The sequence below is a fragment of the Littorina saxatilis genome, linkage group LG17, assembly GCF_037325665.1.
Source record: "Littorina saxatilis isolate snail1 linkage group LG17, US_GU_Lsax_2.0, whole genome shotgun sequence".
In the NCBI taxonomy this organism is placed as follows: domain Eukaryota; kingdom Metazoa; phylum Mollusca; class Gastropoda; order Littorinimorpha; family Littorinidae; genus Littorina; species Littorina saxatilis.
The window spans coordinates 6,703,901-6,731,284 of record NC_090261.1 but is presented as its reverse complement, the minus strand read 5'-3'; the positions used below and the strand labels follow the sequence as shown (position 1 = coordinate 6,731,284).

General features: G+C 43.2%; 1 protein-coding gene across 2 annotated transcripts in view; it reads left to right on the top strand.

Annotated features, from left to right (window-relative positions):
• Window positions 1–16,714: 16,714 nt before the first annotated feature.
• LOC138952198 (serine-aspartate repeat-containing protein F-like) overlaps window positions 16,715–27,384 on the top strand; it is a 51,926-nt gene continuing 41,256 nt past the window's right edge. For both annotated transcript variants that reach the window (XM_070323801.1, XM_070323800.1), the window contains exon 1: window positions 16,715–17,385. In XM_070323801.1, the coding sequence (XP_070179902.1) occupies window positions 17,316–17,385 (70 nt within the window). In that variant the 5' untranslated portion in view covers window positions 16,715–17,315. The remainder of the gene's footprint in view (window positions 17,386–27,384) is intronic.

Sequence of the window (27,384 nt, the reverse complement as noted above, 5' to 3'; positions counted from 1 at the left end):
TCCTTTGTACTGGAAACTTGCATTCTCCCAGTGAGGTAATATATTGTACTACGTTGCAAGCCCCTGGAGCAATTTTTTGATTAGTGCTTTTGTGAACAAGAAACAATTGACAAGTGGCTCTATCCCATCTCCCCCCTTTCCCCTATCCCATCTCCCCCCTTTCCCTCGTCGCGATATAACCTTCGTGGTTGAAAACGACGTTAAACACCAAATAAAGAAAGAAAGAAAGAAAGCTAAGGTGTGCCTGGATCTGTACAGTAGAACCCCCCTGCAGGACCTACGGTTTAGGACTCCCCCCCTTCAAGACCCTGTTTTCTCACATATTTTGTTCATAGCCTCCGTAAAGTTGTCCTAGTTTGAAGATCTGATTTTTTTCTGAGATTTTTAGTTATGCGCTATAGAAATCTCCTTAATAAATAAATAAATAAATAAATTTTATTAGGTCTTCAAAAGAGGGTTCCACTAAAGCACAAACACACCGCCTGGCTACACTATATATGACGATATTGGTACTGGTCAGTATCATCAGTAGTGCAAAGGTACAAGGACTTATTTAGGGGGTATTTAGCGTTGAAAAAATGGTCAGTTTCAGTCCACGAGACAGCATTGCTTTCAAAGACCCAGGCCGGCAAAAATAAGCGTCCTTGGAAGGTACGTGTCTGCGCAGTGTTCCTTTGTGACGAGTTTCACTGTACACGGTTTAATTAGTGTTCTGTTGTTGCAACAAAGAGGGGCGCGATGAATCATATTTTTTAATCCATGTCAGAGTTTGGTGAGTTATACTTATAGAAACAAAAACTGCAAGCATGCACCCCCGGGAATCGGAGTATGACTGCCTAAATGGTGTGTGTGTGTGTGTGTGGGGGGGGGGGGGGGGGGGGGGGGGTACTGACACGTAAAAGCCCACTTGTGCCTACGAGTGTACGTGGGAGTCGAAGCCCACGAACGCAGAGAGAACCATAATGTTGACTCTTGTTTTACAGATTGCCTGAAACACGCGATGCACTATTTCCAATCTGAACCACATGTGCTAGTTTTCAGGTCGACATCGTCGTGATTATCTGCCTGTGCGGACAATAGACCATGGGACAACTAACAGCAGGCATGGGAATTGTCCGCCGAAAGGCACATTTCTGCCGAAATTGTTTTTTGTTCCGCCGAAAAAGCAAAAGTGTCCTCCGAAAAAATAAATGGGGGAGGCAAAACTGGTTCTAAAAACAGAATTTAATGGCAAACTTCAGAGCTCAAATGACACCAAATTGCACCATTGGGGTTCTTTGGAGACAAAAATTCCGGGGGGAGGGGGGGGGGGGGGGCATGCCCCCAGACCCCCCTAGTAGGGCTAGGCGTTTCTCATCGTCGACTGCTATAACTTACACAATTTCAGCCTTTTTACATTTTGTCAAGTTTTGACTAAATGTTTTAACATAGAGGGGGGAATCGAGACGAGGGTCGTGGTGTATGTGTGTCTGTCTGTCTGTCTGTGTGTGTGTGTGTGTAGAGCGATTCAGACTAAACTACTGGACCGATCTTTATGAAATTTGACATGAGAGTTCCTGGGTATGATATCCTCAGACGTTTTTTTCATTTTTTTGATAAATGTCTTTGATGACGTCATATCCGGCTTTTCGTGAAAGTTGAGGCGGCACTGTCACGCTCTCATTTTTCAACTAAATTGGTTGAAATTTTGGTCAAGTAATCTCCGACGAAGCCCGGACTTCGGTATTGCATTTCAGCTTGGTGGCTTAAAAATTAATTAATGACTTTGGTCATTAAAAATCTGAAAATTGTGAAAACAATTTGTTTTTATAAAACGATCCAAATTTACGTTCATCTTATTCTCCATCATTTGCTGATTCCAAAAACATATAAATATGTTATATTTGGAATAAAAACAAGCTCTGAAAATTAAAAATATAAAAATTATGATCAAAATTAAATTTTCGAAATCAATTTAAAAACACTTTTATCTTATTCCTTGTCGGTTCCTGATTCCAAAAACATATAGATATGATATGTTTGGATTGAAAACACGCTCAGAAAGTTAAAACGAAGAGAGGTACAGAAAAGCGTGCTATCCTTCTCAGCGCAACTACTACCCCGCTCTTCTTGTCAATTTCACTGCCTTTGCCATGAGCGGTGGACTGACGATGCTACGAGTATACGGTCTTGCTGCGTTGCATTGCGTTCAGTTTCATTCTGTGAGTTCGACAGCTACTTGACTAAATGTTGTATTTTCGCCTTACGCGACTTGTTTACTTTTGTCAATTCCCATGCCTGAACAGGTGTCCTCTCATGGGAGGGGTCTCGTCCCGGTTACAGGTACAACTGTGACGCATGGTCATAACTGAATCTAATTTAATAATTAAATGTAAACCCTCTCAGAGGCTTTACAGGTCTGTCTGTGTTGTCGTTTTGTATTGCAGAGTTAAAGCTGTGGTCTGTTTATGACTTTCCGGGGCTACGAGATTGAAAAATAGGGATACAATCATGTACAGAATTGTGTACAGCAAACACTACCCGAAACCCCACATATACGGCGTGTATGACCTTGAGAGCTTCAGTCAACGCTTGAATTTTGCAGGGATAACATCCGGTTTGCTCTCTCAAGACTGATCATATTTTATCTTCAAGAGAGATCAAGGGGAAAAAAACACTTTTTTTTTGCATGTTGTAAATAGAGATATCGCAGCTATTTGCATGGCGCGAATGTCGTGTAGCATGACGGTGTAAACATGTACTGCGATTCCGTGAAACATGTTTGCAAATAAAGGCAAATTTTAATGGCAATTTTGACGTTTTTGCAACGCATGAATGGTAATTCAAGTGTAGAATGATAAAAAATTATCTCTTTTTTTGACAACACTGGTGAAGTGGCCTAGCGGTGAAGACATCGGCCCCGACATTTCGAGGCCCCGAGGCCTTCGAGTTCGAATCCCTGCCAAGTCGTTAATTTTTTCTGCTCGATCCTTCTTGACAAATATGCTCAGCTCTGAGAGAGCAAACCGGATGTTAATTACCACTGCAAAATTCAAGCGTTGACTGAAGCTCTCAAGGTCATACACGCCGTATAGGTGGGGTTTCGGGTAGCGTTTGCTGTACAGAATTCTGTACATGATTTTATCCCTATTTTCCAACCTCGTAGCCCCGGAAAGTCATAAATAGACCACAGCTTTAATGACGCGGTATTGCCCATCACGTTCACAAAGCTTTGATGAATGTCGACAAAACCGGTGAGATTGGAAACACGACAAAAGATAAAAGGACTGTTCTCGGCAGCTTGCATTGGCATGCAGAGGAAAGCTGCTGCTAAAATGTTGAACTGCTGTTGTTTTCTCTTGGGATGAAGGAAACATGACTTACAATTAGGTGAATACGTTTTTTCGGGGTTGATTATTTAATATAAGACGGATACAGTTGTTCGTGTTTAAGTATCATTTTGAATAGGGGAGAGAGATGCAGTCGCCGGGTCGTTCAAGAAAATAACATTTTGGGATATTCATATTGAGTTCTGACAATAAGTGAAAATAATTAGCACGGCGGACGGTGAAGGGAAGTAGACTATGGGTACAGTATTTATGTTTTGATAGTGACAGCTGAAAGATAAGTACTGGGTATAAAGATAAACGAGACATGTAACAGGCCAGCTGTCAATTGAATAATAAAGTAAACACGCATTCATATGCATTCAAGCACGCACGCACGCACGCACGCACGCACTCTCTCTCTCTCTCTCTCTCTCTCTCTCTCTCTCTCTCTCTCTCTCTCTCTCTCTCTCTCTCTCTCTCTCTCTCTCTCTCTCTCTCCCTCTCTCTCTCTCTCTCTCTCTCCACTCTCTCTCTCTCTCTCTCCCTCTCCCCTCCCCCTCTCTCTCTCTCTCTCTCTCTCTCTCTCTCTCTCTCTCCACCTCTCTCTCTCTCTCTCTCCACCTCTCTCTTTCTCCCCCTCCCTCTACCCCCCCCTCTCTCTCTCTCTCTTTGATTTTCTCTCTCTTACTCTGTCTGTACCCCGCTCCCCCAATAAAATGAAATCACTGGCGAAGAATAAACAGGTCGCGTAAGGCGAAAATACAATATTTAGTCAAGTAGCTGTCGAACTCACAGAATGAAACTGAACGCAATGCCATTTTACTCGTAGCAACGTCAGGCCACCGCTCATGGCAAAGGCAGTGAAATTGACAAGAAGAGCGGGGTAGTAGTTGCGCTAAGAAGGATAGCACGCTTTTCTGTACCTCTCTTTGTTTTAACTTTCTGAGCGTGTTTTTAATCCAAACATATCATATCTATATGTTTTTGGAATCAGGAACCGACAAGGAATAAGATGAAAGTATTTTTAAATTGATTTGGACAATTTAATTTTGATAATAATTTTTATATATTTAATTTTCAGAGCTTGTTTTTAATCCGAATATAACATATTTATATGTTTTTGGAATCAGCAAATGATGGAGAATAAGATAAACGTAAATTTGGATCGTTTTATAAATTTTTATTTTTTTTTTACAATTTTCCGATTTTTAATGACCAAAGTCATCAATTAATTTTTAAGCCACCAAGCTGAAATGCAATACCGAACCCCGGGCTTCGTCGAAGATTACTTGACCAAAATTTGAACCAATTTGGTTGAAAAATGAGGGCGTGACAGTGCCGCCTCAACTTTCACGAAAAGCCGGATATGACGTCATCAAAGACATTTATCAAAAAAATGAAAAAAACGTTCGGGGATTTCATACCCAGGAACTCTCATGTCAAATTTCATAAAGATCGGTCCAGTAGTTTAGTCTGAATCGCTCTACACACACACACAGACACACAGACACACGCACATACACCACGACCCTCGTTTCGATTCCCCCTCGATGTTAAAATATTTAGTCAAAACTTGACTAAATATAAAAATGACGGATGCTGTGATCGAGTAAGCCTATAGTTTGAAGGAACACTAGTGCGTATCTACATACCTATCTTGTAATACGATGACTCAGTCTCTGTTTGTTTGTTTGTCGGTCTGTCTATCTGTTTCTCTCTCTTAATCTTAGTCTCTCTTTCTCAGTCTCTCGCTCTCGCTCTCTCTCTCGAGGGCTGGTTGAAAAAAGCTCGTTGTATTGCTTATACCACAACCCTCGAAAAATAAAATTTGATTTGATTTGATTTGATTTGATTTTTCTCTCTTGCCACTCCCTCTGCCCCTCCCTATGTCCCTCTCCCCCCTCTCTCTCTCACAAACACCACTACCTTTCTCTCTAAAGTTTGTGAACAGCCTACGTTACATCGTAAAAGGTGCTATGTAACTATAAACGCACATCAATTTTGTTGATATGCAAGATACATTTTGTTGAGTCTCAGATGAGGTGATCGTACGTGTAATGTATTATGACACTTCCATAATCACCCAAATTAATCAATTAATATTTTAACAGTGTTATTGCTCCGCTTGATTAATTGATCGATTGGTTCATTGTTTGTGACGTCATTTATTGATTCAAAAGTGGGTCAAATTAGCAGTTGAATGATTGATCGACTGATTGATTATTTCATTGTTTGTGACGTCATTTTTTGATTCAAAAGTAGGTCAAATTAGCAGTTGAATGATTGATCGATTGATTGATTATTTCATTGTTTGTGACGTCATTCAACCATTTACAAGTCGGTCCAGTTTACAGTTGATTGATTTATTGATTAATTAATTGATTGATTGATTGATTGTGAAGCCATTCATTCAACTACAAATCGGTCAAATGGACACTGATTAATTGATTGATTTGATTTGATTATTTATTGTGAAGGCCTTCATTCACTTAGAAGTCGGTCCAACTAACAGTTGATTGATCGATTGATTGAATGGTTGATTGATTGATTGATTGAATATTGATTGAATATTGATGATTGATTGATTGATAAATTGATTGTTTCATTGCTTTATTTATTGGTTGATTGATTGATTAATTGGTTGATTGATTGAATTATTGATGATTGATTGATTGATAAATTGATTGTTTCATTGAATGATTTATTGGTTGATTGATTGATTAATTGGTTGATTGATTGATTGATTGATTGATTGATTGACAGACAAGTCGGTCCAAAGTGCAGTGTATTTCCGTTGACCTGGTGTGTGAGCCAGTGGAGGGCAATTAAGGCCACACAGCACGCCACACTTCTTCCAGTGCGAGATTGGCCTGTGTTGGCCATACTCCGGCGTGTGGGGCGTGGAGACAGCATTTAGCTCGGGTCGATATTCCCTGCAACAGATGTTTCGCTTCCCCCCCCCCCCCCCCCCCGGCCTCCCTCCCTAAACACTCCTCGTCAACACGGTGTGTGTTTTTGTAACGTGAGAAGGTACACACTTTGGCGACTAAGGCTAGATTACAATTAACGGACGAAGTTGTGAAATGACTGTATGTGAACATAAATTCCTCCGACATCGAAGTATGGCTGCCAAAATAGCGGGGTAAAAATAGCCATACACGTTAAAACCCGCTGGTGCAAAAAGCAAGAGCACATGTTGTTTGCATGTAATAAACGCGGAATGTCCAATGTAACCCGCTGGAGCACATGTTGTTTGCATGTAATAAACGCGGAATGTCCAATGTAACCAGCGGCACAAGGATGATGGTAGCAACATTTTCACATAATGAAGGATGTTTTTTTCACGTCTAGTCTTCACGTGCAGAACGCGTGAATAAGAGTCAAACACAGGTGTTTTCCCAATGCTTTTCATACGCCAACATTATGTCGGGAAGCCTTAATTGCTTGGGTAGGTATAGGAATGACAACTTTGTGTTGTACTGGCGGTATTCAGACAACTTCAAAAGGTTGCAATCAGAGAACTCATGCAGCGGATGCAAAAAAGTTCAGAGAGAGAAAAACGAGTGATAGAGAAAGATAAAAAGTAGTTGGAATGTAGTCTGGGGAGAGGAGGTTTGGAAGTTAAACGACTATTGTACAACAAAATTAGCATTCACAAACTAGAAAAGAAAGTGAAGCTTTAATGTGAGCACTCGCATCTGATGGTAAAAAAAAGAAATGCAGTCACAGGGATGATGCTGGGACAAACAAAAAATCGTTCATGTGCCGAAATGTCCATACAAATTGTTGAAAGTTTTCGGCTGTCATGTTCTCAGCGTCACATTTCCTTAACCATGCCACAAAAGTTCAGCAATTCTGCCGAAATTACGGCAACGTATCAGGCAAGACACGGACATTGGTTTGAATAGTATGCCTGTTGTTTTTACATTGTTTCCATAGCTTGTCAGTGAAGAAAACTCGCTTCTAGTTGCTCAAACCCAATTCCCATTCCCAAGCCACTATGGATAAGAGTGTCTACGTGGCCTTTTGGCCGATAGTAACTGGGGTCATAATCTACATGTTTGGTGCTTTTCAAGTCCAAGGACACTCAAATCCAAGGAAACTGTACGAGCACTACTTCAACCAACACTATTACACCCCCACCCCCTACCACTCCCACAGCACTTGAATATAACCATCCGTGTAAGTATCTTCTCAAATTTTACACAGAAAAGAAATTCTCAGAGTTCAAAATGGAATGGATTTTCCTGGCAGTGTGAATCATCCAGGGTGTGAAGCAGAACAAATAATGGCGCGAAGCAAGCAAACCTGCCGCAGCAGACGTGTGTCACTGAGGAATAATAGTGGACCGGGCTGGAGACTGGACCTGGCCTTGGATCTATCGCGTCTCTCTACCGCGTTTCTACAAGCAATGTTTACCTCTGGGACAAGTCTGAATGATAGGAAACGGTGATTGCAGACTGGCTGTAGTGCTGTCCTCCAAGACTTGGATTTTGCTTCTCGTCGTCCCTCCTCTTGCCCTTGGTCTTCTATCTCTTCATCTTCTGATTCCCCTTCCTCCCTCTCTTCCTTCTGTTCTCCCCCCCTCTTCCTTTTTGTCTTCCTCCCTCTCTTCCTTCTGTTCTCTTCCTCCCTCTCTTCCTTCTGTTCTCTTCCTCCCTCTCTTCCTTTTTCTCTTCCTCCCCCCCTCTTCTTTTTTCTCTTCCTCCCTCTCTTCCTTCTGTTCTCTTCCTCCCTCTGTTCCTTCTGTTCTCTTCCTCCCTCTCTTCCTTTTTCTCTTCCTCCCCCCCTCTTCCTTTTTGTCTTCCTCCCTCTGTTCCTTCTGTTCTTTTCCTCCCCTCTTCCTTTTTCTCTTCCTCCCCCCTCTTCCTTTTTCTCTTCCTCCCTCTCTTCCTTCTGTTCTCTTCCTCCCTCTCTTCCTTCTGTTCTCTTCCTCCCTCTCTTCCTTCTGTTCTCTTCCTTCCTCTCTTCCTTTTTCTCTTCCTCTCTCTCTTCCTTCTGTTCTCTTCCTCCCTCTCTTCCTTCTGTTCTCTTCCTCCCTCTCTTCCTTCTGTTCTCTTCCTCCCTCTCTTCCTTTTTCTCTTCCTCCCTCTCTTCCTTCTGTTCTCTTCCTCCCTCTCTTCCTTCTGTTCTCTTCCTCCCTCTCTTCCTTCTGTTCTCTTCCTCCCTCTCTTCCTTCTGTTCTCTTCCTCCCTCTCTTCCTTCTGTTCTCTTCCTCCCTCTCTTCCTTCTGTTCTCTTCCTCCCTCTCTTCCTTCTGTTCTCTTCCTCCCTCTCTTCCTTTTTCTCCTCCTCCCTCTCTTCCTTCTGTTCTCTTCCTCCCTCTCTTCCTTCTGTTCTCTTCCTCCCTCTCTTCCTTCTGTTCTTTTCCTCCCCCTCTTCCTTTTTCTCTTCCTCCCCCCTCTTCCTTTTTCTCTTCCTCCCTCTCTTCCTTCTGTTCTCTTCCTCCCCCTCTTCCTTTTTCTCTTCCTCCCCCCTCTTCCTTTTTCTCTTCCCCCCTCTCTTCCTTCTGTTCTCTTCCTCCCTCTGTTCCTTCTGTTCTTTTCCTCCCCCTCTTCCTTTTTATCTTCCTCCCCCCTCTTCCTTTTTCTCTTCCCCCCTCTCTTCCTTCTGTTCTCTTCCTCCCCCTCTTCCTTTTTCTCTTCCTCCCCCCTCTTCCTTTTTCTCTTCCTCCCTCTCTTCCTTTTTCTCTTCCTCCCTCTCTTTCTTCTGTTCTCTTCCTCCCTCTTCCTTCTGTTCTCTTCCTCCCTCTCTTCCTTCTGTTCTTTTCCTCCCCCCTCTTCCCTTTTCTCTTCCTCCCTCTCTTCTGCTCCTCTCCTCCCTTTCTTCCTTTGCTTCTTTATTTTCTGTTCCTTCTCCTTTTCATTATCCTCCTCTCCTTCCCCTTCCTTCTCCCCTTCCTCTTCCTTGTCTTCCTCCTCTTCCTTTCTCTTCTCCCTTTCCTTCTCTCTTTCTTCCTCCCTTACTTATTCTTAATTTTCTCGTACTTCTCCTTCTCCTTTACCTTCTGTCATCCCTCTCTTTTGTCTCTTTTTCTGTCCCCCTTCTCTTTCCCATCCTATTTCTCCTCCTCCTCGTCTTCCTCCTCCCCTTCCTACTGCACCTCCTTCCTGCGGCGCCTCCCCCTTATCCATCTCTTCTTCCTCGATTTCCTGATCCTTTTTACGTTTAGTCAAGTTTTGTGTGTGTGTGTGTGTATGTGTGTGTATGTATGTGTGTGTGTGTGTGTGTGTGTGTGTGTGTGTGTGTGTGTGTGTGTGTGTAGTGCGATTCAGAGTAAGCTACTGGACCGATCTTAAGGCCAAAAAAAAAAAAATTGTCTGTTTAGGGTAACCCGACCGACCCTATCGATTTGGCGCCGACCCAAAAACTTTTTTTTTATTTCAAAAAAAAAAAAAAAAAAAAAGAGGTAAAAATGCTAAAAAGAGACATTTGGCGTTTCTTTCTCTCCCTTTCTCTCTGTTTTATTTATACGTTAGTTTTGAAACATGTATTCATCAAATATAAGAAGTGAATGTTCAGCCAACATAGCATTTACAAAAAAAAAAAAAAAAAAAAAAAAAAATTTACCTACCTACCGACCCTACTTTTTTTGGTCATGTTACCCTAAACAGACAATTTTTTTTTTTGGCCTAATTAAATTTACATGAGAGTTCCTGGGCATGATATCCCCAGACGGTAAATGTCTTTGATGACGTCATATCTGGATTTTTGTAAAAGTTGAGGCGGCACTGTCACACCCTCATTTTTCAATGAAATTTATTGAAATTTTGGCCAAGCAATCTTCGACAAAGGCCGGACTTTGGTATTGCATTTGGGGCGGGGATGTAGCTCAGTCGGTAGCGCGCTGGATTTGTATCCAGTTGTCCGCTGTCAGCGTGAGTTCGTCCCCACGTTCGGCGAGAGATTTATTTCTCAGAGTCAACTTTGTGTGCCGACTCTCCTCGGTGTCCGAACACCCCCGTGTGTACACGCAAGCACAAGACCAAGTGCGCACGAAAAAGATCATGTGATCCATGTCAGAGTTCGGTGGGTTATAAAACGAAAATACCCAGCATGCTTCCTCAGAAAACGGCGTATGGCTGCCTAAATGGCGGGGTAAAAAACGGTCATACTCGTAAAATTCCACTCGTGCAAAAAACACGAGTGTACGTGAGAGTTTCAGCCCACGAACGCAGAAGAAGAAGAAGAAGAAGGTATTGCATTTCAGCTTGGAGGCTTACAAATTAATTAATGACTTTGGTCATTAAATATTTGAAAATTGTAATTAAAATTATATTTTTATAAAACGATCCAAAAACAATTTCATCTTATTCTGCATCATTTTCTGATTCCAAAAACATATAAATATGTTATATTCGGATTACAAACAATTTCTGAAAATTAAGAATATAACAATTATGATTAAAATAAATTTTCCGAAATTGATTTAAAAACAATTTCATCTTATTCCTTGTCGGTTCCTGATTCCAAAAACATATAGGTATGATATGTTTAGATTACAAACAAGCTCAGAAAGTTAAAAAGAATAGAGATAAAGAAAAGCGTGCTACATGTATCCTTCTCAGCGCAACTACTACCCCGCTCTTCTTGTCAATTTCACTGCCTTTGCCACGAGCGGTGGACTGACGATGCTACGAATAATTATACGGTCTTGCTGAAAAAATGCAGTGCGTTCAGTTTCATTCTGTGAGTTCGACAGCTTGACTCAATGTTTTATTTTCGCCTAACGCGACTTGTTTTATGTTCTAACGTTTTATATTGTAGGTTGTAATACTGTGATACACCACGCCCGAGTTTCTCGTCTTGAGATACTAAAGTTTTCTATGTATGTCTTTCTCTGTTCCTTCTCTTATCTTCTTCCTCTTTCTCTTCACCTTCCTTCTCTTTTTCCTTCTCGTCCTTCTCCTTCTCTTCGTCTTTAACCTTCTGCCATCTTTCTTCTCTGTTTCCTTCTCTTCCTCTTCCTTCTCCTCCTCCTTCACTTTCTTCTCTTCTCCTTCTTTCCTCTCCTCCTCCTTCACTATCTTCTCTTCTCCTTCTTTCCTCTCCTCCTCCTTCACTTTCTGTCTCTTCTCCTTCTTTCCTCTCCTCCTCCTTCACTTCCTTCTCTTCTCCTTCTTTCCTCTCCTCCTCCTTCACTTCCTTCTCTTCTCCTTCTTTCCTCTCCTCCTCCTTCACTATCTTCTCTTCTTCTTCTTTCCTCTCCTCCTCCTTCACTATCTTCTCTTCTTCTTCTTTCCTCTCCTCCTCCTTCACTATCTTCTCTTCTTCTTCTTTCCTCTCCTCCTCCTTCACTATCTTCTCTTCTCCTTCTTTCCTCTCCTCCTCCTTCACTATCTTCTCTTCTCCGTCTTTCCTCTCCTCCTCTTCATTATCTTCTGTCTCTTCTCCCTTTTCCTTCTACTTCTCCTCCTCCTCCGTTTCAATGTTTGCCCCCTCCTCCTTCTCTTTCTTCTTCTTAATATTCTCCTAGCTCTTCTCCCTTTCCATACACGTTCGCCTGCCTGTCTGTCTGTCTGTCTGTCTGCCTGTCTGTCTGTCTGTCTGTCTGTCTGTCTGACTGAGACACATACACACACACACACACACACACACACACACACACACACACACACTCTATTTCTCTCTCTCCCTCTCCCCCTCTCTCTCTCTCTTTCTCTCTCTCTTCCTCTATCTCTCTCTCTCTCTCTGTCTCTCTTTCCCTATATCTCTCTGTGTGTCCTTGTCCTCCTCTCTCTCCCTCCCTCTCCCTCTCTCTCCCTCTCCACTCCCCCCCCCCCCCTCCGTTCTCTTTCTCTCTCTCTCTCAAGCTGTTTTATCTGTGGCCGGGTTCATCCCAAACGGTAAATCTACGAGTATGCAGCAGCTTGAGAGAGAGAGAGAGAGAGAGAGAGAGAGAGAGAGAGAGAGAGAGAGAGAGAGAGAGCGAAAGGAGGGGGGTGGGTGGGTGGAAGGAGAGAGAATCAGTGAAGAGCGTCACCTGCACTCGCTGTCACGTATTTTTGTTTCTCTACTTTCACTCGTTTCAGTGTCCCTATCCTTTACGATCAGCCACTCAGGAGGCGTGACAAGGGTACGTAGGTGTATGTACTGTGTGCTTTATTAGTTTTCATATTCCTTCAAATAATGTAGGTCAGCCACTTAGAAAGCATGACGAGGGTACTTGGAGGTGCCCGAACTGTGTTTTTATTAGTTAATATTTTCCCCTAAACGCGTTCGTTGTGAAAAATATGGTCCTGTGTGCGGCACGTCCTTATGACTCTGCTAACGAGGAACTTTTCATTGTTTCCTGTTTGTATTTTATTCTACATTCAAGAGAGAGGCTCGCCAATAAACCCTAACTTCACACGTTTGTGTATCATGCAAATGAGGTCAAGGGGTCAAACTTTAACCCCGGCACAAGTAATTCTCCACAGGCGGGGCGGAATAATATGTTGTTTTTGGTTTTTAGTTTCTGCCTTTTTACATTTAGTCAAGTTTTGACTAAATGTTTTAACATAGAGGGGGGAATCGAGACGAGGCTCGTGGTGTGTGTGTGTGTGTGTGTCAGTGTGTGTGTGTGTGTATGTGTGTCTGTCTGTGTGTGTGTGCGTGTAGAGCGATTCAGACTAAACTACTGGGCCGATCTTTATGAAATTTGACATGAGAGTTCCTGGGTATGATATCCCCGGACGTTGTTTCATTTTTCCGATAAATACCTTTGATGACGTCATATCCGGCTTTTTGTAAAAGTTGAGGTGGCCCTGTCACACCCTCATTTTTCATTTAAATTGATTGAAATTTTGACAAAGCAATCTTCGACGAAGGCTGGGGTTTGATATTGCATTTCAGCTTGGTGGCTTAAAAACTTATGAGTGAGTTTGGTCATTAAAAATCGGAAACTTGTAATTAAAATTATTTTTTTATTAAACGATCCAAAAACAATTTCATCTTATTTTTCGTCATTTTCTGATTCCAAAAACATATAAATATGTTATATTTGGATTAAAAACAAGCTCTGAAAATTAAAAATATAAAAATTATGATCAAAATTAAATTTCTGAAATCGTTTTAAAAACTATTTCATCTTATTCCTTGTCGGTTCCTGATTCCAAAAACATATAGATATGATATGTTTGGATTAAAAACACGCTCAGAAAGTTAAAACGAAGAGAGGTACAGTAAAGCGTGCTATGAAGCACAGCGCAATCGCTACCGCGCCAAACAGGCGCGTCACTTTCACTGCCTTTTGCACTATCGGCGGACTACGTTCAGTTTCATTCTGTGAGTTCCACAGCTTGACTAAATGTAGTAATTTCGCCTTACGCGACTTGTTGTTTTGTTCCTGAGACAAATTGCTTCTTTTCTTTATAACTGAATGATGATGGAATCTCCCGTCGGTGCGACGGATGAGTGGCAAACAGTTCAGCTTCTGGAATGCGTCCGCATAATTTTGCGACTGGAGGCTAATTGTGGAGGCACAGCGTCTCCTCCATATGCTGCAGGGGTATGTCTCATCGGAGGCTGTGCTCTGCTTTCGTCGTTCTTTCTTTTCCAGGGTTTTTGGCTGCTCTATTTTCTCCGAAAGTCTTCAGACCTTTCTTGCAGAGACGTCTCCAAAAGGGGCCTGTCCTGGGACTGAGCTTTCCATTTTGTGATGTCTTCCTCTTAGGATTTTAGATTTTCCTTCAAAGTGTCTTTGGATCGTTTGCAGGGTCTTCCTGTTTGTCGAATACATTATGCTCCAATGTACATGATTCAGTGTTCAAACTTAACCGTCATGAAAGGCGAACTAATTGGTAGTATTTTTTAGGTTGTTTGTCAATGCGGATTAGCAATTGTCAAGTCGACCGGCACGGTTGGCCTAGTGGTAAGGCGTCCGCCCCGTGATCGGGAGGTCGTGGGTTCGAACCCCGGCCGGGTCATACCCAAGACTTTAAAATTGGCAATCTAGTGGCTGCTCCGCCTGGCGTCTGGCATTATTGGGTTAGTGCTAGGACTGGTTGGTCCGGTGTCAGAATAATGTGACTGGGTGAGACATGAAGCCTGTGCTGCGACTTCTCAGTCTTGTGTGTGGCGCACGTTATATGTCAAAGCAGCACCGCCCTGATATGGCCCTTCGTGGTCGGCTGGGCGTTAAGCAAACAAACAAACAAACAAAATTGCCAAGTCAAGTGAAATGGTTTGAAGTTCAAGAGTTAGTGGATTCAAACCGACGGAGAGGTCAGTTAGCTTGAGGTAGAATTAAGGCACAAAAGTACAGAATGTAGGATTAATAGAATAATTGTACATGGATAACTGAATGATGCCAGTTACAATTTTTTTTCAAATATTCAAAAGTCTTTTTTTCGCATTTCAAAATTAAAAAAAAACATACACCAAAACACACATCGTGTAAACCTTTTAGAGAGACAGACAGACAGACAGACAGACAGACAGAGAGTCTGCCTGTCTTTCTATCTGTGTGTCTTTCTGTCTGCGTCTTTATGACTGGATTTCATCGCAACAACGAGGGATTTCAGCTGAGAATCAAACTATGCCTGATGAAGAGATAATGGAAAAGTCGGTTCGATATTTTGGGTCTCTGCTCATTTCAAACTTTGATAGCGCCAAATTCCCATGTGATGTGAAATCCAATAGTTAGCCTGTGCACTCAGTATTAGTGTCATCAGATTCACACTTTCCCAAGATTGTCACTTCTTCTGCTTCTCCATTTTTATATTTAGTCAAGTTTTGACTAAATATTTTAACATCGAGGGGGAATCGAAACGAGGGTGTGGTGTATGTGTGTGTGTCTGTGCGTGTGTGTGTGTGTGTGTGTGTGTGTGTGTGTGTGTGTGTAGAGCGATTCAGACTAAACTACTGGACCGATCTTTATGAAATTTGACATGAGAGTTCCTGGGTATGAAATCCCCGAACGTTTTTTTCATTTTTTTGATAAATGTCTTTGATGACGTCATATCCGGCTTTTCGTGAAAGTTGAGGCGGCACTGTCACGCCCTCATTTTTCAACCAAATTGGTTGAAATTTTGGTCAAGTACTCTTCGACGAAGCCCGGGGTTCGGTATTGCATTTCAGCTTGGTGGCTTAAAAATTAATTAATGACTTTAGTCATTAAAAATCTGAAAATTGTAAAAAAAAATAAAAATTTATAAAACGATCCAAATTTACGTTTATCTTATTCTCCATCATTTGCTGATTCCAAAAACATATAAATATGTTATATTCAAATTAAAAACAAGCTCTGAAAATTAAATATATAAAAATTATTATCAAAATTTTTTTTTCGAAATCAATTTAAAAACACTTTCATCTTATTCCTTGTCGGTTCCTGATTCCAAAAATATATAGATATGATATGTTTGGATTAAAAACACGCTCAGAAAGTTAAAACGAAGAGAGGTACAGAAAAGCGTGCTATCCTTCTCAGCGCAACGAATACCCCGCTCTTCTTGTCAATTCCACGTGCATTGCCTTTGCCACGGGCGGTGGAGTGACGATGCTACGAGTATACGGTCTTGCTGCGTTGCGTTGCGTTCAGTTTCATTCTGTGAGTTCGACAGCTACTTGACTAAATATTGTATTTTCGCCTTACGCGACTTGTTACTTTATATGTTGTCTCTCTAATGTTTCGTCCTGGTTTTCCCCCAGTTTCCTCACTACCCCCCCCCCCCACCCCTTATCTTGCTTTCTGTTTGTATTAATAATCTAAAAAAATGTGTTGGATACGTCCGCTATCGTGTTTATTTCTGTCATGCTAAATGTAGGATTCGCTAGTACATTGTGTAAGCATTGTGCTTGAGTACGAATCCTCAATGCCGAATAATATACATGTGTCACGGTATTGAATTTGAATCAAATTTGGTTGAAATCAATAGGTAGCCTGGTGTCTGTGTCATCAAGCCACTTAGCACACCCACGAGCCACCTCTCCTTTGTGTGTAATTAGGCCCGCGATGATACAGTCCCACGCACACACACAGAGCTTAAGTCAACAGGTTGTCGTCACTGTCACAAGGCCAAATTTACCGTCTGCCAACAACATGGCTTGCACCTGGTACCGCTAATATATATTCAATCTGCTTTATACCCCATCAACACGAACCCCACTCCCCCATCTCTCTGTCTGTCTGTCTGTCTGTCTGTCTCTGTCTGTCTCTGTCTCTGTCTCTGTCTCTGTCTCTGTCTCTCTGTCTCTCTCTCTCTTTTTCTGACATGTATGCGTGCGCACAGGGATTATGTGACACTTAATTCCTCTCACCTTCTTTTCATTTTTGTCGCATACCAATTCCAAGTTGCCCCCCCCCCCCCTTCCACCTTCCGCCCATTCTCCCAGAAGCATGTGCGCTTGTCAGGATTGGAATGAATTGTGTGACAGCGGACGCGACGAGGCTAGAGTTCTGCGTCGTGCGTACGAGCGCCAATGATATATACGAGTGCCTTTACCAATGCGACAACACCCACAGCAGCTCCTACGCCTCAAACAGACTCAGTCTTTCTCCTCCTTCTCCTTCTCCTCCTCGTCAACCTGCGTGGTGGTTTGAGTAACGTTGGGGCCTGGCCTGGTGTGGGGCCTAGCTGAAGCGTTCAGTCACACTTGCAGTTTGCTATCCGCCTCTCCAAGTCTGTCTGTCGCCACCACCGCAAGGGTTTGTCACTGTGCCGTGCCAGGGCCGTCCATCGATAGCCGCTCGTGAGAATCGTCACCATCTGTATCGGAATTTCGGCACTGCTCTCTCCCGCTCGCTTTCCCCTTTCCGGCCTTCCCCCCTCTGTGAGTCCTTTCTCCACCCCTACCTCATCCCCCCTCTCCTGTTATTTCCCAACCGATTTCCTGTTACCCCCCTTGATTTTCCAAATCTGGGTTTACGCCCCTCCCTTCACTAACCGCCCTACCCCCTTCCAGAAGAGCTGCGAACGGAAGGAGTAATAAGTCCTTATCCCCGTCATCGATTGTTTGCCGAGACGTCGTCACAGATCACGTGACATCTGAAGGAGGGTCTGTGTTTTGTAGCCGAGACTTGAGGATGAACGAACAACGGAGTTTTCGCTTTTTCGCCTTGGCTGTTGTCTGCTTTCTCTTCTTGACCATAACAGGTGAGTGTTTATAAGAGTGACCATTGTGTGGACACACTTTTGGTGTTTTTTCCTTCTTTCTTTTTGGTGATTGTTTTTGTGTTTGAAATAGTCACACAGAAAACCTGCGTAGTTAAAAGAGTACCTGTACGACACAGAAAGAGTCTTATAGTCTACATTTCTACCCATTAGCAAGGACCCTGCTTTCGTTAACTGAATGAACATTAATTAATTAAGAAAACTATCACTTGAGAAAAACAAGATTGCAAAAATTAGCCTGTTTGAGATTCAGTTCACGCTAGTATCGTGAAAGCTCCCCAGTAATGCGAGTTGATGCTTTGAATGCTTGAGCCATCCGCTGATGTCATCAAAGGAAGGCGTAATGTTCCTTTCGCGTGTGAGATACAACAAGCCTGATTTCTCTCCGTGTCAGTGCGCAATGGGGTTTGTAATTGTAGATTTTGAAGTTCTCTAGAACTGGAGGTAACATAAGAATGAGAGATTTTGCAAGTTACAGTATGGTAACATTGGCAGAGTTTTACTCGTTAAAAATATGTACAATTGGAATGACCTCGAATAAAATTGAAGGTCAAAACGGCAACAGATTTCTCAGAGGTGGAGATTTCTTTAAAAAAAAGAGAGAAAGGCAAATTTTGATTTATTACGTAGACTATTAATAAGGCGCAAAAAGGGATTTTTGTGTGAGAATGTTTGCTTCTGCACATTTGGAACAAAATACCTGCAAGCTAAACGTAAATCGCAGCAAAAATGACGTGATGTGACATTCATTTTATCATCATGAAATCTTAGAGATATCATATTTTCGTCTTTGATCGAACGATGTCATTAAGTGAATTTCATGGACATTTCAAAGCAACAATGTGGCTGCCGAGCTTTGTACAACAAAGCGAGGTTTTAGTCGTGTTGCAGGTAAACGATGAAGAATTATTTTCCGAGCTGGTCTTGCATTGTAACTTCGAATGTTTCATCTACATGCAACAGGTGTCGATTTCGCAGCCTAAAGTGCTGTAAACGTTGTTGAAAGGTGGCGATCGACAAGGGTTGTGTCACTATTAAACAATGTAAAACGACAACATCAATACGGAAAACAAACATGAGAAGGAGAAGACGATGGGGAAATGGGAGAAGAAAATTAATTTGTTCTTCTAATTATTCTTTTTTTCTTCCTCGTTTGCCTCTTTCTGGTTTGCCTCTTCCTCCTTTTCCTTCTTCGTAAGTGTAAAGCCTGATATTAATCGGACGAAGTAGAATTCGTGAAGTGTACTCCAGGAAGCTCGTTGCACGAAGCTTTGGCACTGATTTTTCGGTAAAAAGACGTAGTAAAGGCTTCATGAAGTAAATTTGAGGCTCCATTAGGACAGGCTTAATCGTGTCACTTTTAAAGCACCTTTTATTTTGTTGAAACGATCAATTGCTGTTACCTCAACTCTGCTCAGGCTTTTAGAAGGGATAACATAAGGCTACCACTTGGACAGATAACAAAAATGTACACCCAGGCTGCTTCTATATATATATACGGCTTGTGTCTGTGTGTGTGTGTCTGTGTGTGTGTGTGTGTGTGTGTGTGTGTGTGTGTGTGTGTGTGTGTTCGCGATGCACGGCCAAAGTTCTCGATGGATCTGCTTCAAATTTGGTGGGCATATTCAGGTAGACCCCGGACACAACCTGGTCGATGAGAATTTTCAACACGTGCTCTCAGCGCGCAGCGCTGAACCGATTTTGGTTTTTCTGTTCATCTTCCCAGATCCATTCCCAGTAACTCTTCCTTATCTTCTCCAGTGTTTTGCGTTTATCTCCCTTCCTTCGTGTGGCGTCAATCCATATTCCCGTTACTATTTTTAGAAGGTCACTGTCCACAACGCTCAATCCATATTCCCGTTACTATTTTTAGAAGGTCACTGTCCACAACGCTTTCATCCCGGCGAAGCCGGGTATTACTCTTCCTTATCTTCTCCAGTGTTTTGCGCGTTTATCTCCCTTCCTTCGTGTGGCGTCAATCGCGTACGGTGCGCCACTCACCGGGTATTCGGCTCTACTTCTTTCCGGCGAAGCCGGCTACCCGGCGAAGCGGGTATTCATCTAGTCCTATATATGCACAGTGTGACATGACGCAGTTTTTTTTATGATTTTGTTTTTGCAGATTGACATAGGTGTCAATTATGAAACTAATGCAGCAAAACATTCCACACAGGAAGCAGTCGGGCTTTAGATTTTTGGCATGTGTCCAAGAGGAAATATGTTCACCCCCCCCCCCCCCCCCCCATGTAAAGGCCTAGACAGAACTGATCTATGATGACTAACAAGATGGCTTATACAGGAAGGAATGTATAGTTTACGCTTACTTTCATTTGGTGTCTTTCCTCCGATGTTTCATTTCATTTACTTTATAATCCCATTGCTGGTAAATTCGGGTCGTTTTCTCCCAGTGGAAAGCTAGCAGCAACAAGAGTGGCGCGACCCAGGGATGTGCGTGTTTCGGTGTAATCAGCCACCTTGCAGAATGACAGAGGTCTTTTACGTGCCCCTGTGGTGACACGGGGTAGGACATGGACGCCGTCTTCTGTGCTGAAGATAAATGAGCACATAAAAGACATTTTGGTATTTTGTATTTGTGCTGAAGATTATTGATCACATCAAACAAGTTTCGTTGTCTGCACATACAATTGATCCGCCCTGGCCTGGATTCGACCCCGTGACCCTGGGAGCACAAGTCACTACCTCAGATATGGATGAGGTTTGAAGGAAATTTGGTTATGTGTGAGCTATATACTTTAGACCTTACGCTGCAGCACCCTGTGACAGAACACATTCATTCAGCCAGCCACGTAGTTTGCTGAAGATAAAAGTTAACGCAACACGCAATAGCCGACGGATATTGAAATGTCAGGATAGAATGTTTTGCAGACTGTTAAGGAAATGGACAGAGAAAGGGGGGGATAGAGAGAGAGGGAGGAGGTGAGTGTGAGAGAGAGAGAGAGAGAGAGAGAGAGAGGGGGGCAAAGAGAGGGGGGAGAGAGAGGAGGAGGGGGGGGGGGGGGGGGGGGAGAGAGAGAGGTTTGACGTGTTCTGTCCTCAGTCTGACGTTGTGTTTATTTTGTTGTCAGTTGTTATGTTCCTTTTTGTGTGTGGGTCTGATATGTGTGTATTATTTTGTCAGGCGTTATGTTCCTTTGTTGTTGGTAAGGCGTTGTGTGCAGGTTTTTTTGTCGAGAGAGGGACGCTTTTCCCCTCACCAAAAATATTGCGTATGCGACCGGATTTACGCATTTATAGTTATGAAAAGCTGTTGCCCCAACACAACGTCGGCAGATTTTGCTTGTGTGGACCTCATCCGTTTCTGTCGGTGATGTGTGCGTACAGTTTAGAGTTGTTTTTCTGCGTAGTACTATTTGGAGGTTGCGGGGGGGAACAAAGAAAGACAGAGTACGTAACCGTCACAGAAATGTCGTCATCTTTCTCGTCTCAGACTGCCCGGTGTGACATCCCGTTTGGCGGTCAATACCACTTCGTCCCCTAGGAGGCCAATCGGTCTTGTTTCAGACTGCCTGGTGTAATACCCGTTTAACCTCCCCCACCCCCAATACCAGTTCGTCCCCTAGGAGGCCAATCGGTCTCGTTTCAGACTGCTGGTGTAATACCCGTTTAACCTCCCCCACCCCAATACCAGTTCGTCCCCTAGGAGGCCAATCGGTCTCATTTCAGACTGCTGGTGTAATACCCGTTTAACCTCCCCCACCCCCAATACCAGTTCGTCCCCTAGGAGGCCAATCGGTGTCGTTTCAGACTGCTGGTGTAATACCCGTTTAACCTCCCCCACCCCCAATACCAGTTCGTCCCCTAGGAGACCAATCGGTCTCGTTTCAGACTGCTGGTGTAATACCCGTTTAACCTCCCCCACCCCCAATACCAGTTCGTCCCCTAGGAGGCCAATCGGTCTCATTTCAGACTGCTGGTGTAATACCCGTTTAACCTCCCCCACCCCCAAGACCAGTTCGTCCCCTAGGAGGCCAATCGGTCTCGTTTCAGACTGCTGGTGTAATACCCGTTTAACCTCCCCCACCCCCAATACCAGTTCGTCCCCTAGGAGGCCAATCGGTCTCGTTTCAGACTGCTGGTGTAATACCCGTTTAACCTCCCCCACCCCAATACCAGTTCGTCCCCTAGGAGGCCAATCGGTCTTGTTTCAGACTGCTGGTGTAATACCCGTTTAACCTCCCCCACCCCCAATACCAGTTCGTCCCCTAGGCGGCCAATCGGTCTTGTTTCAGACTGCTGGTGTAATACCCGTTTAACCTCCCCCACCCCCAAGACCAGTTCGTCCCCTAGGAGGCCAATCGGTCTTGTTTCAGACTGCTGGTGTAATACCCGTTTAACCTCCCCCACCCCCAAGACCAGTTCGTCCCCTAGGAGGCCAATCGGTCTTGTTTCAGACTGCTGGTGTAATACCCGTTTAACCTCCCCCACCCCAATACCAGTTCGTCCCCTAGGAGGCCAATCGGTCTCGTTTCAGACTGCTGGTTTAATACCTGTTAATAATCTCCCCCACCCCAATACCAGTTCGTCCCCTAGGAGGCCAATCGATCTTGTTTCAGACTGCTGGTGTAATACCCGTTTAACCTCCCCCACCGCCAATACCACTTCGTCCCCTAGGAGGCCAATCGGTCTCGTTTCAGACTGCTGGTGTAATACCCGTTTAACCTCCCCCACCCCCAATACCAGTTCGTCCCCTAGGAGGCCAATCGGTCTCGTTTCAGACTGCTGGTGTAATACCCGTTTAACCCCCCCACCCCCCAAACCAGTTCGTCCCCTAGGAGGCCAATCGGTCTCGTTTCAGACTGCTGGTGTAATACCCGTTTAACCTCCCCCACCCCAATACCAGTTCGTCCCCTAGGAGGCCAATCGGTCTCGTTTCAGACTGCTGGTTTAATACCTGTTAATAATCTCCCCCACCCCAATACCAGTTCGTCCCCTAGGAGGTCAATCGGTCTTGTTTCAGACTGCTGGTGTAATACCCGTTTAACCTCCCCCACCCCCAATACCAGTTCGTCCCCTAGGAGGCCAATCGGTCTCGTTTCAGACTGCTGGTGTAATACCCGTTTAACCTCCCCCACCCCAATACCAGTTCGTCCCCTAGGAGGCCAATCGGTCTCATTTCAGACTGCTGGTGTAATACCCGTTTAACCCCCCCACCCCCAAAACCAGTTCGTCCCCTAGGAGGCCAATCGGTCTCGTTTCAGACTGCTGGTGTAATACCCGTTTAACCTCCCCCACCCCAATACCAGCTCGTCCCCTAGGAGGCCAATCGGTCTTGTTTCAGACTGCTGGTGTAATACCTGTTTATTCTCCCCCACCCACCCAGTCCCCGATACCAGTTCGTCCCCCGGAGGCAAATCGATGGGAGGTTAAACGGGTGTTACATCAGCAGTCTCAAACGAGAAACATGATGCCATCTTTACTTGGTTTCGTACTCTGTATTCGGTCGTTCTCCTCTCAATCTCTTTATTGTGACGTATGTAGAGCTGGCCATCGGGAATCTGCTGTTTGATCACTTAGTGTGTCGCTCTCCCCTTGTTTCAGTAGATCTGAGCAGCCAGGTCCTAGAGTTTCTACGTTTAGAAGTCAGTACGAGGAATAAAGACATACAGAGATTATGAAAACCACGACACAGACAGAAACACTAACAAACACATGACTTATAGCTTATAAGACACATAAACTGTGTTTACACCCCCGGTATAGGGGTGTGTATAGGTTTCGCTCGATGTGTTTGTTTGTTTGTTTGTTTGTGTTCGCATATAGATCTCAAGAATGAACGGACCGATCGTCACCAAACTTGGTGAACAGGTTCTATACATTCCTGAGACGGTCCTTACAAAAATTGGGACCAGTCAAACACACGGTTAGGGAGTTATTGGTGGATTAAGATTCTACAAGGACTTATAGAGGGACATATTAATGGTCAAAGGGAAATAACCACACTTGTTAGCAGTGCCTGCTCAGTTGGTGGCAGTGAGAATGCTAAGGACGGGGGTGTTTTTCCTACCTCGGAGGAATTTCTTGTTTGTGTTGTAGCTAAATATAGTATCAGGCTAGCATCGACTTTGTATCTCAGTGGTGGCTTTAACTGCAGACTAGGTTCTTGTTAGTACACTTTGCGTTACATGTTTACGTGTAAACCACATTGTATCTGCGGGGAAAAGAACCCGCTGAGTATTGTGATAACCCAGTCCGAAAAGTCGTAGATAATATATTGAGAATTGTTTTTGAGGTTAAAATGTTCTCGCCATGGGCATGGCGAAACGATTAATGTATTGTCAGAATCAGATTAGCAACATCACTGGAATAGATCTCACGTAGTTTATCAAAAGCTTTATTGAGATACCTCATCATCTGCCTCAGCACCGGCACGGTGGCCTAGTGGTAAGGCGTCCGCCCCGTGATCGGGAGGTCGTGGGTTCGAACCCCGGCCGGGTCATACCCAAGACTTCAAAACACAGCACTGTACATCAATACTCTGGCTGTGGTATCAACACGCCAACCCACGCTGATACTAAACATTTTAGGATGTGCAATTTATTGCAAGCTGTGCCGTTTTATGCATGGGGGGGATGATGCATCATTGAAACAACAAGATTTATTCGGATATTTTTTTTTCTTTTACGTCGTGGAAATCGAAAAACAGATTAGACGGCTAACGTTCCGATGTTCGACCATCTGTGTATATTCACAAGCTTTTATGCATCGTTTTGGCACCGCTGTTGCACGAATGAAACATTGCCAGATTGCTGAAAAAAGGAAACGATGTGAATGTGTCGTTAGGCCAACAAAAAAAAAAAAGGTGTGGTTACGGTAACATAGCCCAAAAAAATAGGGTAGGAAGGTAGGCAATCACTTTTTTTTTTAAACTTTTTTTTCTAATGTGTACAAATTAAACCTACTTGACGGGGAAATAAGTGTGCGACTCGGGCGCTTTCGTTTTCATTGCGTTTTCTGGATTCGTTTTTTTTTTCTTTTTTTTTCTTTTTTTGACAAATGTAATAAAAAGTTATAGGGTCGGCCCCTAAAAATAGGGTAGGTCGGGTTACCGTAACCACACCTTTTTTTTTTTTTAGGCCTTATCATTATTCCATGGATATAACACATCTGAATATCAAATCGTTTCCAATCTCTGTCCTTCACATTTAGGAAGCTGGTTGTGTTACTGTAATGATGTTATCCGGCACATGAATGCTCAACATTTAATTTGTTTATTCCAGTGATGCTGTTTTATCGTCTGTTAGCTTTCAGCTTGCCAAAGAATGAATTGCGTGCATTTTTTGTAACAACCTTTGTCTGTCTGTCTGTCTTTATGTCTCTGTACGTCTGTCTGTCTTTATGTCTCTGTCTGTCTGTCTTTATGTCTCTGTCTGTCTGTCTGTCTGTCTTTATGTCTCTGTCTGTCTGTCTTTATGTCTCTGTCTGTCTGTCTGTCTGTCTTTATGTCTCTGTCTGTCTGTCTGTCTGTCTTTATGTCTCTGTCTGTCTGTCTGTCTGTCTTTATCTCTGTCTGTCTGTCTTTATCTCTGTCTGTCTTTATCTCTGTCTGTCTGTCTTTATCTCTGTCTGTCTGTCTGTCTTTATCTCTGTCTGTCTGTCTTTATCTCTGTCTGTCTGTCTTTATCTGTCTGTCTGTCTGTCTGTCTTTATCTGTCTGTCTGTCTGTCTTTATGTGTCTGTCTGTCTGTCTTTATCTGTCTGTCTGTCTGTCTTTATGTCTCTGTCTGTCTTTATGTGTCTGTCTGTCTGTCTTTATGTGTCTGTCTGTCTGTCTTTATGTCTCTGTCTGTCTTTATGTGTCTGTCTGTCTGTCTTTATGTGTCTGTCTGTCTGTCTTTATGTCTCTGTCTGTCCGTCTTTATGTCTCTGTCTGTCTGTCTTTATGTCTCTGTCTGTCTGTCTTTATGTCTCTGTCTGTCTGTCTTTATGTCTCTGTCTGTCTTTATGTCTCTGTCTGTCTGTCTCTGTCTGTCTGTCTGTCTGTCTTTATGTCTCTGTCTGTCTGTCTGTCTGTCTTTATGTCTCTGTCTGTCTGTCTGTCTGTCTTTATGTCTCTGTCTGTCCGTCTTTATGTCTCTGTCTGTCTGTCTTTATGTCTCTGTCTGTCCGTCTTTATGTCTCTGTCTGTCTGTCTTTATGTCTCTGTCTGTCTTTATGTCTCTGTCTGTCTGTCTTTATGTCTCTGTCTGTCTTTATGTCTCTGTCTGTCTGTCTTTATGTCTCTGTCTGTCTGTCTGTCTGTCTTTATGTCTCTGTCTGTCTGTCTGTCTTTATCTCTCTGTCTGTCTGTCTGTCTCTGTCTGTCTGTCTTTATGTCTCTGTCTGTCTGTCTTTATGTCTCTGTCTGTCTGTCTTTATGTCTCTGTCTGTCTGTCTTTATGTCTCTGTCTGTCTGTCTCTGTCTGTCTGTCTTTATGTGTCTGTCTGTCTGTCTGTATGTGTCTGTCTGTCTGTATGTGTCTGTCTGTCTGTATGTGTCTGTCTGTCTGTCTGTCTTTATGTCTCTGTCTGTCTGTCTTTATGTCTCTGTCTGTCTGTCTCTCTCTGTCTGTCTTTAATTATGTCTGTCTGTCTGTGTTTCTCTGTCTGTCTGTCTTTATGTGTCTGTCTGTCTTTATGTCTCTGTCTGTCTGTCTTTATCTGTCTGTCTGTCTGTCTTTATCTGTCTGTCTGTCTTTATGTCTCTGTCTGTCTGTCTTTATGTCTCTGTCTGTCTGTCTTTATGTGTCTGTCTGTCTTTATGTCTCTGTCTGTCTGTCTTTATCTGTCTGTCTGTCTGTCTTTATCTGTCTGTCTGTCTTTATGTCTCTGTCTGTCTGTCTTTATGTCTCTGTCTGTCTGTCTTTATGTCTCTGTCTGTCTGTCTTTATGTCTCTGTCTGTCTGTCTTTATGTGTCTGTCTGTCTGTCTTTATGTGTCTGTCTGTCTGTCTGTCTTTATGTCTCTGTCTGTCTGTCTTTATGTGTCTGTGTCTGTCTTTATGTCTCTGTCTGTCTGTCTTTATCTGTCTGTCTGTCTGTCTTTATGTCTCTGTCTGTCTTAATGTGTCTGTCTTTATGTCTTTATGTCTCTGTCTGTCTGTCTTTATGTGTCTCTCTGTCTGTCTTTATGTCTCTGTCTGTCTGTCTGTCTTTATGTGTCTGTCTGTCTGTCTTTATGTCTCTGTCTGTCTGTCTTTATGTGTCTGTCTGTCTGTCTTTATGTCTCTGTCTGTCTTAATGTGTCTGTCTTTATGTCTTTATGTCTCTGTCTGTCTGTCTTTATGTGTCTCTCTGTCTGTCTTTATGTCTCTGTCTGTCTGTCTGTCTTTATGTGTCTGTCTGTCTGTCTTTATGTCTCTGTCTGTCTGTCTTTATGTGTCTGTCTGTCTGTCTTTATGTCTCTGTCTGTCTGTCTTTATGTGTCTGTCTGTGTTACACGACACTTGAGATTGCCACAAGTTCTCAAACGTCGTATAGTTGTGTTCTTTTATTCTACGTCGCCCGTTTTGCAGCAGCAGAAAATAACTCGTCAAATTGAGTTCGAGGATTTATTCAGCATTCAATACATACAACTGCACAACGTAGCAGAACTCAAATAGAAGCTTCTTTACATACAAATCGCGCTGGCATATATAGTAAATACTCAATCTCGAGAATATTCCAGACCGAACATGATACAACTACATTATACGAGCCGTGCATGGACTAAACTAGCGACATTCTCTATGACGTACATCAAAAGCGCCGACGCACTTAATCCGAACGAACGCCACGAACTCACGACTAAAACAGCGTGGTAAACAACTTGTTTTGACAGGACTAGAAAGTTCACCTGCATTCTCGTCCAAGCATAAATATTGTGTTTACAAAATATAATATCGGTACTTTCCCACAAAGTAAAAATAAGTCAACTACATGCAACACACAAAACTGAACCAAAGCTCAGCAACGGTAGCGTTTCCTAACAGTCTGTCTGTCTTTA